Source organism: Salvelinus fontinalis, chromosome 32 (genome assembly GCF_029448725.1).
Source record: "Salvelinus fontinalis isolate EN_2023a chromosome 32, ASM2944872v1, whole genome shotgun sequence".
In the NCBI taxonomy this organism is placed as follows: Eukaryota; Metazoa; Chordata; class Actinopteri; order Salmoniformes; family Salmonidae; genus Salvelinus; species Salvelinus fontinalis.
In genome coordinates, this window is record NC_074696.1 from 13816333 (window position 1) to 13835508 (window position 19176).

The following is a 19176-nucleotide window of genomic DNA, read 5'->3' on the forward strand; positions in this document are numbered from 1 at the left end:
ACTGGTCAGATGTTAATGTTGGGAAAAAAATTATCAGGAATTCTTAGTAAACAAATGTTCTGAATGGTTTATTAACCTAAAGAAATTAAATAACATAGTACAAGGTGTCTTTGATTATAATAAAGCCTATTATTAACATTATTTAAATACAGTATCCGTTGTAGTTGGGTGTCCGGCAGCGTTAGCAAACTCATCGTCCAAATTCAAGTAGGTACGTACGTATGAGACAAGTCCCAAACCATCATCATCACTGGAAACTGTATACTGAAATTAGTTCAAAAGCCTAGTTCAGGATTACAATTCATACCACAATAGTTGCTTCTTAGCCTCTATCAACACCAAGATGTGCTTCTCGTCTCTTTAGGGGTGTGTTGCTGGTAGATAAAACTCCATACTTGAGAAGAGAAGAAATGCAGCCTATGATCAAGTAAGACAAAAATGGAACATTGTTAAACCCATCATTGATCTCAAGTATAGTCAGTCCTTACATCCATAGCTACATCTATGCATTTGAGAGGTTACACTTCTCCAGCTGTTTACCAAAAAAAGCTTTGTAGTTGTTTGAATCTCAGATTGCCCCTTTAAGGTCAGATTCCATAAACCCTTTCGTACAGTATGTACTTCCTCCAACAGAGTAGCGTTAGTGTGTTTACCTTTTATAAACATGTGTGAGGGGAAGGGGACGGGGCTCAGTGGCTGCTGGGGAACTGTCCGTGTGTGTTGATGGACTGTTGCAGCTTCTCCTCTTTGGCCCTTCTGCTGTGGCAGAGCTGTACAGCGAGAACACACACACACATACAAGTCCAAATATGAAATCAAACATTGACTACTGTGTAACAGACAGTATTTACATAGAATCCCATTTCCTGGTTGTTGACTTGTTGCAGTACACCTTGTTCATATTACCACAGAGATGTTTATACAGACTCTCCATACACAACAGCTCAATGCTTCCCGGCTCTCTTTTCGTGGACTATGTCATGATCCTTCTCTTCTAACTCTGCTAGTTCAGTTACTGGTGAAAGACAGACATATCCATCCCCACACTATAGAATGCTTATACCGTTTTGACAACAAAGACGTGTTGAAAAATACATCTGCGGTTGAATTCTGCAGTGTGCTGGTATCAATCTTTCATGACTTTCTGTCAGCTTGTTGACTTGACTTTGACAGTTCAGTTTACCGTCCTCTTCTCCATGAAGTTGGCCAGGAAGTCGTCGATGTCCGTCTTGCCCTCCAGGAAGCTCTCGGCCGTCTCCTCTGACTCCTCCTCCGCCTGGTGGGCTGCCACCTTCAGACGAGCCTGCAGGGCACTCAGGCTGCAGCTCTGGAGAACAACACAAGTTCATAGGACGACACTTAAAAAAACTACGTTATTTGGTTTTCAAACCTCAAAATGGACTCAAACGTCAAGCCAAATCCACACCCCACAACATCAGCTGTGTTGTGAATAATCTATATGTTTCAACCCCAAAAACATGGACAAGATGAGCAGCGAATAAAACAACTCATGGACTGGGTCGTGGACTAGGTCATGGACTGGGTCGTGGACTAGGTCATGGACTGGGTCGTGGACTAGGTCATGGACTGGGTCGTGGACTAGGTCATGGACTGGGTCGTGGACTAGGTCATGGACTGGGTCGTGGACTAGGTCATGGACTGGGTCGTGGACTAGGTCATGGACTGGGTCGTGGACTTGTCAATATTGATCTACTTTTGAGGTTTGAAAACATCTGATCATCACGTGTGTGTTTAGTGCAGGGAACACCTCACCTCACTGATGTCATGCTGTCTCTGCATCTTGGTCTCAAAGGCCGATTTGTTCTGGGTTAGCTGCTCGTACTGTCAACACAACAAGTAAGAACAACTAGCGTTCACAACACAATATACCGTCTATAGCAGTAGGACTGATCCCGAACAACATTTCAACTTGGCTCAATGGTACAAGGTGGTATCAGCTATAACGTTAGTAACAAACTGACAGTTGTCATGAGACATTCATACAGGTAGAGTGTGATTGCTAACGTATATTGACAGACAGACCTTCTGCATTCATTAGCCAGTGAGAGTGTATTATTCAACGACAGGTAGCCTAGTGGTTAGAGCATTGGGCCAGTAACCAAAAGGTTGCTAGATTGAATCCCCGAGCTGACAAGGTAAACATATGACGTTCTGCCCCTGAACAAGGCAGTTAAACCCACTGTTCCCTGTTAGGCCGTCATTGTAAATGAGAATTTGTCCTTAACTGACTTAAAAAAAAATACAAATTCTCACCTTGAACAGCATTTCTTGTCTTGTCCCCTCCAGCTGAGGTTCCAGCTGCAGGTTCTTCTCTGGGAGAGAGATGACCAAGACATGTCAGTGTGTGTCCCAGGGCAGCAGTGAACTCAGCTTCAACACTTCCCCACTTTCTAGCACACACTCATTTCACTACCTGCCCACATGAACTGACTGAGGATCTGTGTAACCATAGCGATTACGAGCTTGACACCAAAAGTGTCTCTCTGGGGACAGTTTGAGCATTTGGGCTCTCTGGGGAGAGTTAGTGATTTTGGGCTCTCTGGGGAGAGTTAGTGATTTTGGGCTCTCTGGGGAGAGTTAGTGATTTTGGGCTCTCTGGGGAGAGTTAGTGATTTTGGGCTCTCTGGGGAGAGTTAGTGATTTTGGGCTCTCTGGGGAGAGTTAGTGATTTTGGGCTCTCTGGGGAGAGTTAGTGATTTTGGGCTCTCTGGGGAGAGTTAGTGATTTTGGGCTCTCTGGGGAGAGTTAGTGATTTTGGGCTCTCTGGGGAGAGTTAGTGATTTTGGGCTCTCTGGGGAGAGTTAGTGATTTTGGGCTCTCTGGGGAGAGTTAGTCATTTTGGGCTCTCTGGGGAGAGTTTGTCATTTTGGGCTCTCTGGGGAGAGTTTGTGATTTTGGGCTCTCTGGGGAGAGTTTGTGATTTTGGGCTCTCTGGGGAGAGTTTGTGATTTTGGGCTTTCTGGGATAGTAGCGCTTCATCTCCTTACTGAGTCAGATGAACTCATAGATAAAAAATGTTAAGTCTCTGTGTGCAGTTTGAAGGGAGTTGTAGGTCGTTTCTGGAGCCGTTGCTAACTCGCGTTAGCATGACTGGAAGCTCATAATAACCATGGTCCTTGCTCTAGCATTTGTTTGTGTGTACATGGTGGGTCACAAGAAAACACTAAAGGCTTTGGCTATACAGTGTCACCCACTGCCCAGTCAAGTTTAGCAAACACCACTAGTGTGTAGGGAGACTCACTGGCCATGTCCACGATGCTGTTGACCAGCTCCTCCTTGTCAGTGGTGACCTGTTTGAGCTGGGGCAGACACACAAACAACTCCAGCAGCACGTCCTCCTGCTCACTCATGTCCTTCAGCTGGGACACACTGGGGACAATACACACACAGTCAGTCAGTCAGTCAGAGAGGGATATGGTGGGACAGATGGATGAAATCATACCTTGAAGGCAGAACCCAGTGTGTCAGAGTGAGCAATGAGCTGTCGCCCACTCTCAGCTATGATGTGGGCGTGCCGCAAGGGTCAATACTGGGGCCCCTCCTGTTCAGCCTGTACATTAATGATCTGCCTTCTGTCTGTACTGGGTCTGAAGTTCAAATGTATGCAGATGATACAGTGATATATGTGCATGCAAAGAGCAAACAACAAGCTGCACAAGAACTCACTACTGTAATGGTCCAGGTTACAAAGCGGCTCAGTGACTCATGTTTGCATCTCAATATGAAGAAAAAAAAAAAGTCTGCATGTTCCTCACAAAGAGGACAACTGATGCTGCTGAGCCAGATGTGTCAGGGGAAAAGCTCCACGTGGTATCCGATTTTAAGTACCTTGGAATCATACTTGATTCCAACCTCTTATAAAAAGTAGGTGAACAAGGTAACTCAAATAACGAAATTCAACTAAGCTAATTTGCGATTCATGCAAAATTGTTTAACTACAGAGGTAGAAAAACTGTACTTCAAATCTATGATACTCCCCCACTTAACATACTGCTTAACTAGTTGGGCCCAAGCTTGCTGTACAACATTAAAACCCATTCAGTCTGTCTACAAACAGGCTCTCAAAGTGCTTGATAGGAAGCCCAATAGCCATCATCACTGTTACATCCTCAAAAAGCATGAGCTCCTGAGTTGGGAAAATCTTGTGCAATAAACTGATGCATGTCTTGTATTCAAGATCCTAAATGGCCTGGCTCCTCCACTCAGGACTTTGTTAAACATAAAACCCAAACCCATGGCAGCAGATCCACAAGGTCTGCCATGAGAGGTGACTGTATAGTTCCCTTAAGGAAAAGCACCTTTAGTCAATCTGCTTTCTCTGTGAGAGCTTCCCATGTCTGGAACATACTGCAATCAGACACAAACAACTGCATCACCTATCACATCTTCACAAAAAAAACATGAAGACATGGCTAAAGGTCAATCAGATTTGAACATAATCCCTATCTTTGTATTGCCTCTTTCCATGTTGTCTATAGCTTGTGTGGTGTGGAAACACTGTTGCTTTTACATATTTTGTTTAGTTGCTTTCTGTGTTATGTTTCTCTGTCTGCGTGCTACGTGTTGCTTGTTCTATGTTTCTCTGTCTGCGTGCTACGTGTTGCTTGTTCTATGTTTCTCTGTCTGCTTGCTACGTGTTGCTTGTTCTATGTTTCTCTGTCTGCGTGCTACGTGTTGCTTGTTAATATGTTGCTCTGTCTGCGTGCTACATGTTGCTTGTTCTATCAGTGCTCTGTCTGCCTGTTGCTTGTTATATGTTGCTCTTTCTGCCTGCTACGTGTTGCTTGTCCTATGTTGCTCTGCATGTGCTTACTGCTCATTGTTTGTCTGTATTGATATTGTCATTGTTTTTAATAACCTGCCCAGAGACTGCGGTTGAAAATTAGCCGGCTGGCTAAACTGGCACTTGTAAAAATACAAATAAATAACTCAAACACGGGAGAGGAAAACGCTAATATGTAGGTTGATGTGGGATTAAGTGATGGGAACCCAAACATGAAGGTTCAGAATTGGAATACAATATAACTTTATTGTCCAAACAAGATGGAATATCCCTGATTATCATTGGCTGTCAATTATTTACATGCCTATCCGTGAAAGCTGGTGGGACGAGGTATAGGAGGACGGGCTCATTGAAATGGCTGGAATGGAATACATGGAACAAAGTCAAATATGTGGTTTCCATATGTTTGATACCATTCCAGCCATTACAATGAGCCTGTCCTCCTATAGCTCCTCCCACCAGTCTCCACTGAAACCTATATACATATCATTATATCTAAACGTTTATTTGAGTCGTGTCCTCATACGTTACATTTGGACTCAGCGGCCCAAAAAGTGGGCGACGTATTAAACTCCAGTGGCAGAATGCACATACCTCATTTCAGACAGCTCAGGAAATGTTTCAGGAATCTCAGGCATCTTGTACATGTGGCCGTTCAACCCAGCCTGTTGCAGACAGAGTGATATCACGTCTTATGTAGCTAACCAACACATAAAACAAGTAGCTAAGCACTTGACCATCACAGCAGTACTCCAGTACAGAAGCTCTAGTCCGCAGGTGACTGACAGGCCTCAGTGCCTGGCAACAGTTGTTAGGGTATTGTGTGCTTAGGGCTGGTGGTGGTGAGGTGTTTTGAAAATAAAGTATAATAATATAATAGATGCCCCCAATGATTCTAACTAGAAGAACAGGTCAGTATGTGGCTATTAGTCTGTCCTGATGAAACATTGCTACATTAAACCTCTTGGGGCGTCTAAACTCCATGCCAAGTAGTCTCCTTAACTTATACATTTAGGTATTATGTCGGTATTAGCCAGATATCTACTGGGTAAACTACACTTCAATGAACCTGTGGTAGTGCGTTTACCTGGGAGTCTGCGGTGGGTACAGGGAGAGGCAGGTCGGTGATGAGGCCGTAGACAGGGGCTGCTGCCCAGGGAGGGCAGTGACCGTGAGCTCCCTCTACACCCGCGTGGGGCATGGGAGGAGGGGTGGGGCCCACGGGGCACAGCCCGTAGTGGAAGCTCTGTGTGGGGTAGGGAGGCATTCCCGACGGCTTGTACATGTTACTGCACCACAGAGAGAGATGGCAGGGAGGAAAGATGGGAGAAACAGAAAGCTGATGAGACTGGGTTCCCTTTCTGAAGAAACTGTACTCAGGTAAATGACACTAGTCACTGAGCTAGTCTTTCTGCCTCCTTGTATCCTTCACTGTAAAGCTATGGCAGTTATTATGGCCGTCTCATGTGACTTTTTACACCTTTTGATCGTCCTTTCATTGCATATTACATGCAACCCAAATAATTTGCCTTCAACGGCCAACAAAATTACATGATGACATGTTATGTGTGTGTGTGGTACTGACTAAGGGAAGCCGGTGGGGCCAGACGTCAGGACCGGTGGACTCTTCCAGAACTCATCCAGGAGACTCTGGATGACTTTGCCCAGATCTGAGTGCATTCCAAACTGAGAACAAATTAACATAGGCCTGTTAGCTTCATGACAAGCACATGAATACCAGATATTTGCCTCCATGTCAACACCTGCCCTTATACAGACAATGAACTAGTACCGAAACAAGTATAAATACCTAGAGAAAAACATAAAATGGTTACCATTCAGATCACCACAGATTTTGCTACCCTTGTCTCTTGTATTGTTGACGTAGACCTAAATAACATCAGATCTAGTTGAGAAGTACTTACATTGGTAATGAGGGGGCTGGTAACCATGGTGCCATTGTTGCTGTCTACCAGGTGATGTCCTACTGGAGGGTACACACTGACTACTGGTTTCTCCTGGGGAAACTGAGGCGGAAGCAAGCTGCAGAGGATGAGAAAGAGAAGAGGGAGATAGGGGGGAGAAAGGTAGAGAGAGAGGTCATTGAAAGTGATAGTAGCCTATGAGTTCTGAGGGTTTGAGTCCTATTGATCCTGCAAGAAATAATCAACAAGTCAGACATAGCCAGGTAAATGTAAGATTAACCTAGCTCTACTGTAAACCAATGGCAGGATGAGCTATTGGGGTTTACATACATGTTGACACTGATAGGACAACATGCTCATTTGTTGATGCTAAAACGTAAACATGTATGCATCTGTTAATGCTAACTCTGTAAACGTGCAGCTCACTCACATGTTGACGCTGATGGTTGAGTTGTTGACTGTGAAAGGGATTCTGTACTCCACATCTTTCTGGATCTCTGCTAAGCTGTAGGAGAAGAAAACCGAAACGTATAACGTTAGATACAAACCAGTTTATCCACCTTACACACAATACTTTGAAAGGTGCCAACACGTCAATCCAAAACGTATTTAGCTAGCTAGAATATTGAAAAAGATAGTGACATACACGTTATACATTAGACATATTGTTCATATTAGTTACATAACGTTACAATTATGTCACCTATAAAGTTAGGCTGAATATCTAGAAGAGAGCTGAGAGGCATCTCTCTCTAATGTTACTTGTAAACAATACATAATACTTTAATCTGACCTAGTCCCATCAACTGTCGGTGTTGCGATGAGGGGGAATAACGTCAGCTAGCTAGCTAGACATCGCACGATACACACTAATTACACCTTGTGACAACGCTTTAAATAGTAGCAAATACTTTAGCTAGATATCAAGGCTGACAAGCCACGGATTAGCCATAACTAGCTAGTTAGCATTGCTAGTACGTGATGTTGATTTACCTGGAGTGGGCAGCTTTGAGAGACTCGATCTGCCGTTGTCTTTGTTGCTGCAAGCTATTTAGAGGTGGGAGAGGTCCGGAACCCTTGGATAAGGGGAAAAGCCAGTTCATCCTATTCTGGCTGGGCACGAGCTTGAACTTAATGACTAGCTAGCTAATGAATTACTAAATCACTATCCAGCCTCAACAAGAACAGACGAGACAGACAAGGGAAGGAGAAAACCCCGTCGAGATGTAGCCAATGTTCGCTAACCTGTACCTTCTAGCTACTTGCACAGCGATAACTCGGGTTGGCATATTTTAGATGGTCGTAAAAAATAACTATTCAGTTTCTCCGCTTGAAGCATTTATCCAAAATTGGCACTGTCATTCTTGGTAAGCTTAGTAGCTACCGAGCACACAAACGGATAATAGGAAGACAACAACCCTCGTTGTGTACGAGCATGATTAAGTAGTTTGCGTACTACCTCACTGTACACGAAGAAACCAGGAAGGTAAATTGACAAGTATTTTTGTGAAAAAAAGTAACTATACATGAGACATATGTTTAAAAGGAAGAACATTATTTATGCAAATGTAACATAATTGTAATGTTTTTTTTTACATTCTCCGCATCTGGAGTTGAGAGGTCAATGCGCATACTTCAGTGACGTCACCGTATGTTTTACAGTTTGTACCACAGCATTCCTATGGTTTCTACTGTCACTACAAAGAACATCGATTGGGCAATGGGGGAAAAAATACTCTAGAAGATTTAAGAACTGCACCTCTAATTAAGTTAACATTACTTTATCATGACCTAGTGAAAGAATACATTGCATGTGTTCACTCTTATATAAGCCTAATGATAAAGTAAATACTATGATAACAGCCGGCACATAACCGTTATTATGCCACCTACTATTGACATTACATATAATCTATACACACTGGTTGTTATCAGTGTTCTTGTTTTATTTACACAGAAGGTAGAGTTCTGACTGTATTAAAATCACATATCTCCTATACAACGTCATAGCAAGGCTGACAACAAGAACATTAAACAGTATTGAAACTGTTACTGTGATAAACCATGTATTAACCTGAACTAGAGGACATGATTCATACATGTTAATATTGACAATATTTAGAGCTAACCACTCTGATCATATTCCCTCCCTCAATGCTCCACAAGGAAGCAAAGAACGGTCATCAATGGCAGAAAGCGGATGAACTGAATCATTACTCAAAGCCCGCTTCGCGCTCAGAAGGGAATATCGCATCTCATCATCGTGGGTAGCGAGACCAAACACTTTAGAAACACATTTCTCAAGTCAAGAACTATAGAAATGATCCCTGAAAGTATAGTCTTAATTGAAAATGGGGCGAGCGAGGCTAGCGTATATCGGAGCTGTTATTTTCACTAACGGTTTCCCACCGTACAAAGAGCACACTATAGGACCACGTGGCCGAAATGAAGCTTATCGGGCTACTTTTCATCAATAGGTCACATATGGAATCAGTTATTGTCGTGTTTTATGCCCAAGAAAGCTTCACAAAATACATTTTCAAGTTGCTCCACAATAGAACTTTGCAAATGAGGGAGGTGCCAGAAGGTACTCATTGCAGTTGTTATGGGACTGGCATTGGCTGAAAAAGTCAATGGCCTACAATAGAGAAAATCAAATGTAGAAATCAAATGTAATTGAAAAGGTAGAGTTCTGACTGTATTAACATCACATATCTCCTATACAACGTCATAGCAAGGCTGACAACAAGAACATTAAACAGTATTGAAACCAACTGTTACTGTGATAAACAATGTATTAACCTTAACTATAGGACAAGTTTGGTATAAGTTAATATTGACAATATTTAGAGCTAACCACTCTGATCATATTCCCTCCCTCAATGCTCCACAAGGAAGCAAAGAACGGTCATCAATGGCAGAAAGCGGATGAACTGAATCATTACTCAAAGCCCGCTTCGCGCTCAGAAGGGAATATCGCATCTCATCATCGTGGGTAGCGAGACCAAACACTTTAGAAACACATTTCTCAAGTCAAGAACTATAGAAATGATCCCTGAAAGTATAGTCTTAAGTTCAAAACGTGCGAGCAACGGTAGGCCATGTTGGCGCAATCATTCTGACTGCCGGTTTCACAGCTCCCTCCCTCACTGTCACTACCTACAGTCGCTTCTCACTGTAAACAGAGCGCGATACAGCAGCACGTGGCAGCAGCCTTACTGACTTTTTTTTCTTCAGGTATCACATTGTATTAAATGAAAGTAACAGTTCATAATCATATCATATAATTTACTGGCTCACAAAAAGCACACATGTCCCAGATTCACAGAATACATTCTCTAGTTTCCTAAAATTAAAAAATGGGAGGTACCTACCAGAGGCTGGTCAGCTTTTGGGCGACTATGACCATTGGCTGAAAAACCCTGTGGTATACGTTAGATAATATAATTCTTGTTTTATATTGAACACAAATATAAACGTAACTAGAACAATTTAAACTAGTTTACTGTGATAGTTCATATAAGGAAATCGTTCAATTGAAATAAATAAATTACGCCATAACCAATGCATTTCACATGACAAAGGTGCCTTCTCAACCCCCTCTTGTACTCCCTGTTCCCCCTATGACTGCGTGATCACGCACGCCTCCAACTCATTCATCAAGTTTGCAGATGACACAACAGTAGTAGGCCTGAATACCAACAATGATGAGACACCCTACAGAAAGGAGGTGAGGGCCCTGGCGGAGTGGTGCCTGGAAAATACCCTCTCCCTCAACGTCAACAAAACGAAGGAGCTGATCGTGGACTTCAGGAAACAGCAGAAGGAGCATTCCCCTATCTACATCGATAGGACCGCAGTGGAGAAGGTGGAAAGCGTCAAGTTCCTCGTAATACACATCACTGACAATCTGAAATGGTCCACCCACACAGACAGCATGGTGAAGAAGGCGCAACAGCAATTCGGCTTGGCGCCCTAAGACCCTCACAAACATTTACAGATGCACAATTGAGAGCATCCGGCTGTATCACCGCCTGGTACGGCGGTGCACAACTGCACCGCCCGCAACACGCAGGGCCCTCCAGAGGGTGGTGCGGTCTGCACAACGCATCACTACGGTCGCACTGCCTGCCCTCCATAGACCTGATGTCACAGGAAGGCCAAAAAGATCATCAAGGGCATCAACCACCCGAGGCACTGCCTGTTCACCCCGCTATCATCCAGAAGGCGAGGTCAGTACAGGTGCATCAAAGCTGGGACCGAGAGACTGAAAAGCAGCTTCTATCTCAAGGCCATCAGACTGTTAAATAGCCATCACTACCAGGTTACCACCCGATTACTCAACCCTGCACCTTAGAGGCTGCTGCCCTATATACATAGACATGGAGTCACTTTAATAATGTTTGAATACTTCTTTACTCATCTCATATGTATATACTGTATTCTATTCTACTGTATTTTAGTCAATGCCCCTCCCGACATTGCTCGTCCTAATATTTCTTAATTCCATTCTTTTACTTTCAGATGTGTGTATTGTTGTGAATTGTTAGATACTACTGCACTGTTGGAGCTAGGAACACAAGCATTTCGTTACACCTGCAATAACATCTGCTAAATATGTGTATGTGACCAATACAATTTGATTTGACTGAGCATGGGCCCACCCACTGGGGAGCCAGGCCCAGCCAATCAGAACAAGTTTTCACCACAAAAGGGCTTTTTTACAGACAGAAATACTCCTCAATTTCATCAGCTGTCTGGGTGGCTGGTCTCAGATGATCCCGCAGGTGAAGAAGCCAGATGTGGAGGTCCTGGGCTGGCGTGGTTACACCTGGTCTGCGGTTGTGAGGCCGTTTGGACGTACTGCCAAATTCTGTCAAACAACGTTGGAGGTGGCTTATGGTAGAGAAATGAACATTCAATTCTCTGGCAAGAGCTCTGGTGGACATTCCTGCAGTCAGCAAGACAATTGCATGCTCCCTCAAAACTTGAGACATCTGCGGCATTGTGTTGTGGGACAAAACTGCACGTTGTAGAGTGTCCTTTTATTGTCCCCACCACAAGATGTAAGGATCATGCTGTTTAATCAGCTTCTTGATATGCCACACCTGTCAGGTGGATGGACTCGCTTGGCAAATGAGAAATGCTCACTAATAGGGATTTAAACAAATTAGTGCACAAAATTTAGGAGAAATAAGATTTTGGTGCATATGGAACATTTCTGGGATCTTTTATATCAGCTCATGAAACATGGGATCAACACTTCACATGTTGTTTATATTTTTGTTCAGTAGAGTTGTACTGCAGCTGAAAAGTTGGCATTGTGGACATCATTGATATGATGAATGGAAATAGATGATCTGTCTTTTTCCAGCGCAACATCAAAGATGAATAACAGCGCTGAAATGACATTATTAAACTATTGCATCAATGTAATACTATGAAATGTTTGTTTAATTTTCACTTTAACAAGATTAAGAGTACACCACTCTGTTCATATTCTGGTAATGTGTCATTCACGAACTAGTTGGCTCTAAGAGCCAGCTTTTGTAGGTGAACGTTGGGAGCCGGCTCGCATATCAGAAGAGCCAAATCTATTTATAAAAATTAAGATATTAATAAATAAAATATTTAAATGAAGAGTTAACTATAACCACTAATAAAATAATATAGGCCTAACTGCTCAAGCGCACACATTCATTCTGTCTGCTCAGACTAACAGCCTCATCTGTTGTTCCTGTCAATCAGACACGCAGCGTCAACCAAAGATGCGTAAGGGAGGGCCGAGCCAACTCACTCACAGTCACACACTTAGCAGCCGAGGAGAGAGAGGAAGGACAGCTGTGAAAACAACAGCTGGAAAATGAGTCGGAAGCACAGTAGCATTTGGACATCAAGGCGGTGGCCCGTTCCTGTAGGTTCATGCTCTACAACATCCGCAGAGTACGACCCTGCCTCACACAGGAAGCGGCGCAGGTCCTAATCTAGGCACTTGTCATCTCCCGTCTGGATTACTGCAACTCGCTGTTGGCTGGGCTCCCTGCCTGTGCCATTAAACCCCTACAACTCATCCAGAACGCCGCAGCCCGACTGGTGTTCAACCTTCCCAAGTTCTCTCACGTCACCCCGCTCCTCCGCTCTCTCCACTGGCTTCCAGTTGAAGCTCGCATCCGCTACAAGACCATGGTGCTTGTCTACGGAGCTGTGAGGGGAACGGCACCTCAGTACCTTCAGGCTCTGATCAGGCCCTACACCCAAACAAGGGCACAGCGTTCATCCACCTCTGGCCTGCTCGCCTCTCCACCACTGAGGAAGTACAGTTCCCGCTCAGCCCAGTCAAAACTGTTCGCTGCTCTGGCACCCCAATGGTGGAACAAACTTCCCCACGACGCCAGGACAGCGGAGTCAATCACCACCTTCCGGAGACACCTGAAACCCCACATCTTTAAGGAATACCTAGGATAGGATAAAGTAATCCTTCTGACCCCCCCCCCCCCTCTCCCCTTAAAAGATTTAGATGCACTATTGTAAAGTGGCTGTTCCACTGGATGTCATAAGGTGAACGCACCAATTTGTAAGTCGCTCTGGATAAGAGCGTCTGCTAAATGACTTAAATGAAATGAAAATGAAATGGATGCATTTTAATAATGTAGACAATCTCAGTGATGCCAGAGCGATTGATGAGGCTCTTCAAAGAATAACCTCAGCAGCAGGGAGGGACAGCCCCAGCAGTCAGCTGGCTCAGGCACCAGGGCAACAGGAAGAAGAGGGATCAGATGGAGCAGAAGCACCACCAGTAGTGCCACAAACGTCTGCTGTTTGGATGCTGTTTGACGAGAGAGCAACTGGGGATGCAGCACGAAGGAATCAATCAGCAGATGCCATAATGGAGGTCCGATCCTATTTGGAGGAGCCCCTCCTCAAAAGATCTGCAGATCCTCTGAGCTGGTGGAAGAACAAGGCCTCTGTCTACCCATGGCTTACTAAAGTCATGACAGGGAGACTCTGCATAGTGGCCACATCAGTTCCCTCTGAGAGGGTCTTCTCGAAAATGTGACAAATAATTACTGAGAGAAGAAACCGCATCAGCCGCTCGAAAGTGAGGCAGCTTGGATTTCTGAATGCAAATCTCTCATAAATGCAAATATGGTCAGCATTGCTGTGTGCTGCTGGTTATAACATGGCAATAAAGTAGAGAGAAAAGAGGGACCAGTTTCATTGTCACGCCCTGACCATAGATTGCTTTGTATGTTTCTATGTTTTGTTTGGTCAGGGTGTGATGTGGGTGGGCATTCTATGTTGTATGTCTAGGTTGTCTATTTCTGTGTTTGGCCTAGTATGGTTCCCAATCAGAGGCAGGTGTCAGTCGTTGTCTCTGATTGGTAGCCATATTTATGTAGCCTGTTTTTCTTTGTGTTTTGTGGGTGGTTATTTTCTGTGTCTGTGTTTCACCATACGGAACTGTCTCGGTCGTTTATCGGGGTATTGTTTTTGTTCATTGTTCTAGTATTCTTACTAAAATGGATACTTACCATGCTGCGCATTGGTCCTCCTCATTCCAACGACGAGCGTTACATTCATGTTTTAAGTGGGATGATGCAGTTTTGCACGTTATTTATTTTTCTTTGATATGGTGCAATATTCTATTATTATGTTGTTCAGATTGTATTTGTTTTAAATTGTTAAATGTATATGCTCTTTGTTTATATACATTAAAAAAGTTATACTTTAAATGCACATGTGTAATAGCATCCTTCTTTTTTACATTCAATTTGTGGGATGCTGCAGTTTTGCAAATTGTTATTTATTTTTCTTTGATATGGTGCAATATTCTATTATGCTGTTCAGATGGTATTAGTTTTGAACGGTCAGATTTATAGGCACTTTGTTTATATACATCAAAAAGTTATACTTTAAAAGCAAATGTTTAATAGCATTCTTTTTCATAACAAACCAATGCATTTTAAATACATTGTGGTTAAGGTAGAGTATGATTTCATTTAATAATTTAATTAGAATTGTTTTAACACCAATCATAGTCAAACTATCGCAAACCGTTTGACTTGAAAAATACAAACCATATTTTTTTAAAGAGCAGCTTGGGAGCCAAAAGAGCCGGATCTTTTTGGTGAGCTGAGACGGACAAGCAGGCTCACTGAAAAGAGTCGGAATGCCCATCACGATCATATGCTCCACAAGGAAGCAAAGAACGGTCATCAATGGCAGAAAGCGGATGAACTGAATCATTACTCAAAGCCCACTTCGCGCTCAGAGGGGAATATCGCATCTCATCATCGTGGGTAGCGAGACCAAACACCTTAGAAACACATTTCTCAAGTCAAGAACTATAAAAATTATCCCATTGGTTGAACACGTCAGTGACCCACAATAGAGAAAATACAATTTAGATATAACACGTAATTGAACAATTTGAGTTCTGACTGGATTGGTATGATGAATAGAGATTGCTTTGTACTACATTTCCTATTTTGATTTCCTTGGGCTCCCGCGTGGCTCAGCAGTCTTAGGCACACCATCTCAGTGCTGGAGGTGTCACTAGTTGCACTAGTCACTGGTTCGATCCCGGGCTGTAGCAACCGGCCGTGTTCGGGAGTCCCATAGGGCGGCGCACAATTGGCCCAGCGTCGTCCGGGTTCGGGAAGGGTTTGACCGGGTAGGGAAGGGTTTGACCGGGTAGGCCGTGATCGTAAATACGAATTTGATCTTAACTGGCTTGCCTAGTTAAAAGGTAAAAAAATGCATTACCACGTTGGACATTAAACAGCTTTGAAGCCAGTTAAACTATTTTCATGAATTAATTACTGACATCCAGAAGTGTTGCCAAAGTGTAAAACTAATGAATCATTCGATATTTAACACTATTTAGAGCTAACCACTCTGATCATATTCCCTCCCTCAATGCTCCACAAGGAAGCAAAGAACGGTCATCAATGGCAGAAAGCGGATGAACTGAATCATTACTCAAAGCCCGCTTCGCGCTCAGAAGGGAATATCGCATCTCATCATCGTGGGTAGCGAGACCAAACACTTTAGAAACACATTTCTCAAGTCAAGAACTATAGAATTGATCCCTGAAAGTATAGTCTTAAATAAGTTGAGGGCGAGCGAGGCTAGCCTATGTTGGAGCTGTTATTTTCACTAACGGTTTCCCACCGTACAAAGAGCACACGATAGGACCACGTGGCCGAAATCATGCTTAATCGGGCTACTTTCATCAATAGGTCACATATGGAATCAGTTATTGTCGTGTTTTATGCCCAAGAAAGCTTCACAAAATACATTTTCAAGTTGCTCCACAATAGAACTTTGCAAATGAGGGAGGTGCCAGAAGGTACTCATTGCAGTTGTTATGGGACTGGCATTGGCTGAAAAAGTCAATGGCCTACAATAGAGAAAATACAAGAAAATCAAACGTTGAAATCAAATGTAATTGAAAAGGTAGAGTTCTGACTGTATCAATATCACATATCTCCTATACAACGTCATTGCAAGGCTGACAACAAGAACATTAAACAGTATTGAAACCAACTGTTAATGTGATAAACCATGTATTAACCTGACCTAGAGGACAAGTTTGGTACATGTTAATTTTGACAATATTTAGAGCTAACCACTCTGATCATATTCCCTCCCTCAATGCTCCACAAGGAAGCAAAGAACGGTCATCAATGGCAGAAAGCGGATGAACTGAATCATTACTCAAAGCCCGCTTCGCGCTCAGAAGGGAATATCGCATCTCATCATCGTGGGTAGCGAGACCAAACACTTTAGAAACACATTTCTCAAGTCAAGAACTATAGAAATGATCCCTGAAAGTATAGTCTTAAATAAGTTGAGGGCGAGCCAGGCTAGCCTATGTTGGAGCTGTTATTTTCACTAACGGTTTCCCACCGTACAAAGAGCACACGATAGGACCACGTGGCCGAAATCATGCTTAATCGGGCTACTTTCATCAATAGGTCACATATGGAATCAGTTATTGTCGTGTTTTATGCCCAAGAAAGCTTCACAAAATACATTTTCAAGTTGCTCCACAATAGAACTTTGCAAATGAGGGAGGTGCCAGAAGGTACTCATTGCAGTTGTTATGGGACTGGCATTGGCTGAAAAAGTCAATGGCCTACAATAGAGAAAATACAAGAAAATCAAACGTTGAAATCAAATGTAATTGAAAAGGTAGAGTTCTGACTGTATCAACATCACATATCTCCTATACAACGTCATAGCAAGGCTGACAACAAGAACATTAAACAGTATTGAAACCAACTGTTAATGTGATAAACCATGTATTAACCTGACCTAGAGGACAAGTTTGGTACATGTTAATATTGACAATATTTAGAGCTAACCACTCTGATCATATTCCCTCCCTCAATGCTCCACAAGGAAGCAAAGAACGGTCATCAATGGCAGAAAGCGGATGAACTGAATCATTACTCAAAGCCCGCTTCGCGCTCAGAAGGGAATATCGCATCTCATCATCGTGGGTAGCGAGACCAAACACTTTAAAAACACATTTCTCAAGTCAAGAACTATAGAAATGATCCCTGAAAGTATAGTCTTAAATAAGTTGAGGGCGAGCCAGGCTAGCCTATGTTGGAGCTGTTATTTTCACTAACGGTTTCCCACCGTACAAAGAGCACACGATAGGACCACGTGGCCGAAATCATGCTTAATCGGGCTACTTTCATCAATAGGTCACATATGGAATCAGTTATTGTCGTGTTTTATGCCCAAGAAAGCTTCACAAAATACATTTTCAAGTTGCTCCACAATAGAACTTTGCAAATGAGGGAGGTGCCAGAAGGTACTCATTGCAGTTGTTATGGGACTGGCATTGGCTGAAAAAGTCAATGGCCTACAATAGAGAAAATACAAGAAAATCAAACGTTGAAATCAAATGTAATTGAAAAGGTAGAGTTCTGACTGTATCAACATCACATATCTCCTATACAACGTCATAGCAAGGCTGACAACAAGAACATTAAACAGTATTGAAACCAACTGTTAATGTGATAAACCATGTATTAACCTGACCTAGAGGACAAGTTTGGTACATGTTAATATTGACAATATTTAGAGCTAACCACTCTGATCATATTCCCTCCCTCAATGCTCCACAAGGAAGCAAAGAACGGTCATCAATGGCAGAAAGCGGATGAACTGAATCATTACTCAAAGCCCGCTTCGCGCTCAGAAGGGAATATCGCATCTCATCATCGTGGGTAGCGAGACCAAACACTTTAAAAACACATTTCTCAAGTCAAGAACTATAGAAATGATCCCTGAAAGTATAGTCTTAATTGAAAATGGGGCGAGCGAGGCTAGCGTATATCGGAGCTGTTATTTTCACTAACGGTTTCCCACCGTACAAAGAGCACACTATAGGACCACGTGGCCGAAATGAAGCTTATCGGGCTACTTTTCATCAATAGGTCACATATGGAATCAGTTATTGTCGTGTTTTATGCCCAAGAAAGCTTCACAAAATACATTTTCAAGTTGCTCCACAATAGAACTTTGCAAATGAGGGAGGTGCCAGAAGGTACTCATTGCAGTTGTTATGGGACTGGCATTGGCTGAAAAAGTCAATGGCCTACAATAGAGAAAATACAAGAAAATCAAACGTTGAAATCAAATGTAATTGAAAAGGTAGAGTTCAGACTGTATTAAAATCACATATCTCCTATACAACGTCACAGCAAGGCTGACAACAAGAACAGTTTTGAAACTGTGTTATGGTAATAATATATTTAATAACCTCAACTACAATATATGTACCACAGAAGTTAATATTGACAATATTTAGAGCTAACCACTCTGATCATATTCCCTCCCTCAATGCTCCACAAGGAAGCAAAGAACGGTCATCAATGGCAGAAAGCGGATGAACTGAATCATTACTTAAAGCCCGCTTCGCGCTCAGAAGGGAATATCGCATCTCATCATCGTGGGTAGCGAGACCAAACACTTTAGAAACACATTTCTCAAGTCAAGAACTATAGAAATGATCCCTGAAAGTATAGTCTTAATGTATCCATGGGCGAGCGAGGCTAGTCTATGTCGGGACAAGCATTTCCACTAGCGGTTTAATCTAAATTTGCATTGTCTGCGAGATTTACCGATGTAAATATACACCTATTCATGCACACAAAATACTTTTGATAAAATGTACGCCAAATACTATAATAATATATAAAATTGATTAATATTATGTGAATGTCAGTACCCACAATACCTTGCTGTTGACTGTTGCGGCTGAGCTGGAGGTCAACTTAATATAATGATGTACTTGTTTGTAAATTTAAAACATGACCCTATTGAAAAATGTGTTTACATATGTGTATTTTTTCGCTTTATTATAGTGAAATCTGCACGAGAAGTTTCGAAAACATTATATTTACATGGTGGAATCGATTGACGAGC

The 19176-nt window shown here is 42.7% G+C and overlaps 1 protein-coding gene, 7 non-coding genes and 1 pseudogene across 8 annotated transcripts; all 9 read right to left on the reverse strand.

The window, feature by feature from the left end:
- Positions 1-53: 53 nt before the first annotated feature.
- On the reverse strand, positions 54-8203 carry LOC129830786 (vacuolar protein sorting-associated protein 37A-like). Its single transcript, XM_055893511.1, has 12 exons — positions 7723-8203; positions 7160-7234; positions 6730-6847; positions 6390-6490; positions 5892-6093; positions 5399-5469; positions 3263-3390; positions 2275-2333; positions 1774-1842; positions 1184-1327; positions 654-770; positions 54-417 (listed from the first exon to the last, which is right to left on the reverse strand). The coding sequence occupies exons 1-11, from the start codon at positions 7830-7832 to the stop codon at positions 690-692; spliced, it is 1158 nt and encodes a 385-aa protein (XP_055749486.1). The 5' UTR covers positions 7833-8203; the 3' UTR covers positions 54-417; positions 654-689.
- Positions 8204-8856: 653 nt separating this feature from the next.
- LOC129831477 (small nucleolar RNA U3) lies at positions 8857-9072 on the reverse strand. Its single transcript, XR_008755728.1, has one exon. It is a non-coding gene; the product is annotated as a small nucleolar RNA U3 (small nucleolar RNA).
- A 512-nt stretch (positions 9073-9584) lies between these two features.
- Positions 9585-9800, reverse strand: LOC129831478 (small nucleolar RNA U3). Its single transcript, XR_008755729.1, has one exon. It is a non-coding gene; the product is annotated as a small nucleolar RNA U3 (small nucleolar RNA).
- Positions 9801-14902: 5102 nt separating this feature from the next.
- Positions 14903-15103, reverse strand: LOC129831484 (small nucleolar RNA U3; annotated as a pseudogene).
- Positions 15104-15621: 518 nt separating this feature from the next.
- On the reverse strand, positions 15622-15837 carry LOC129831483 (small nucleolar RNA U3). Its single transcript, XR_008755734.1, has one exon. It is a non-coding gene; the product is annotated as a small nucleolar RNA U3 (small nucleolar RNA).
- A 522-nt stretch (positions 15838-16359) lies between these two features.
- Positions 16360-16575, reverse strand: LOC129831479 (small nucleolar RNA U3). The gene has a single exon (XR_008755730.1). It is a non-coding gene; the product is annotated as a small nucleolar RNA U3 (small nucleolar RNA).
- A 522-nt stretch (positions 16576-17097) lies between these two features.
- Positions 17098-17313, reverse strand: LOC129831481 (small nucleolar RNA U3). Its single transcript, XR_008755732.1, has one exon. It is a non-coding gene; the product is annotated as a small nucleolar RNA U3 (small nucleolar RNA).
- Positions 17314-17835: 522 nt separating this feature from the next.
- Positions 17836-18051, reverse strand: LOC129831482 (small nucleolar RNA U3). Its single transcript, XR_008755733.1, has one exon. It is a non-coding gene; the product is annotated as a small nucleolar RNA U3 (small nucleolar RNA).
- A 513-nt stretch (positions 18052-18564) lies between these two features.
- LOC129831485 (small nucleolar RNA U3) lies at positions 18565-18780 on the reverse strand. Its single transcript, XR_008755735.1, has one exon. It is a non-coding gene; the product is annotated as a small nucleolar RNA U3 (small nucleolar RNA).
- Between the last annotated feature and the right edge of the window lie 396 nt (positions 18781-19176).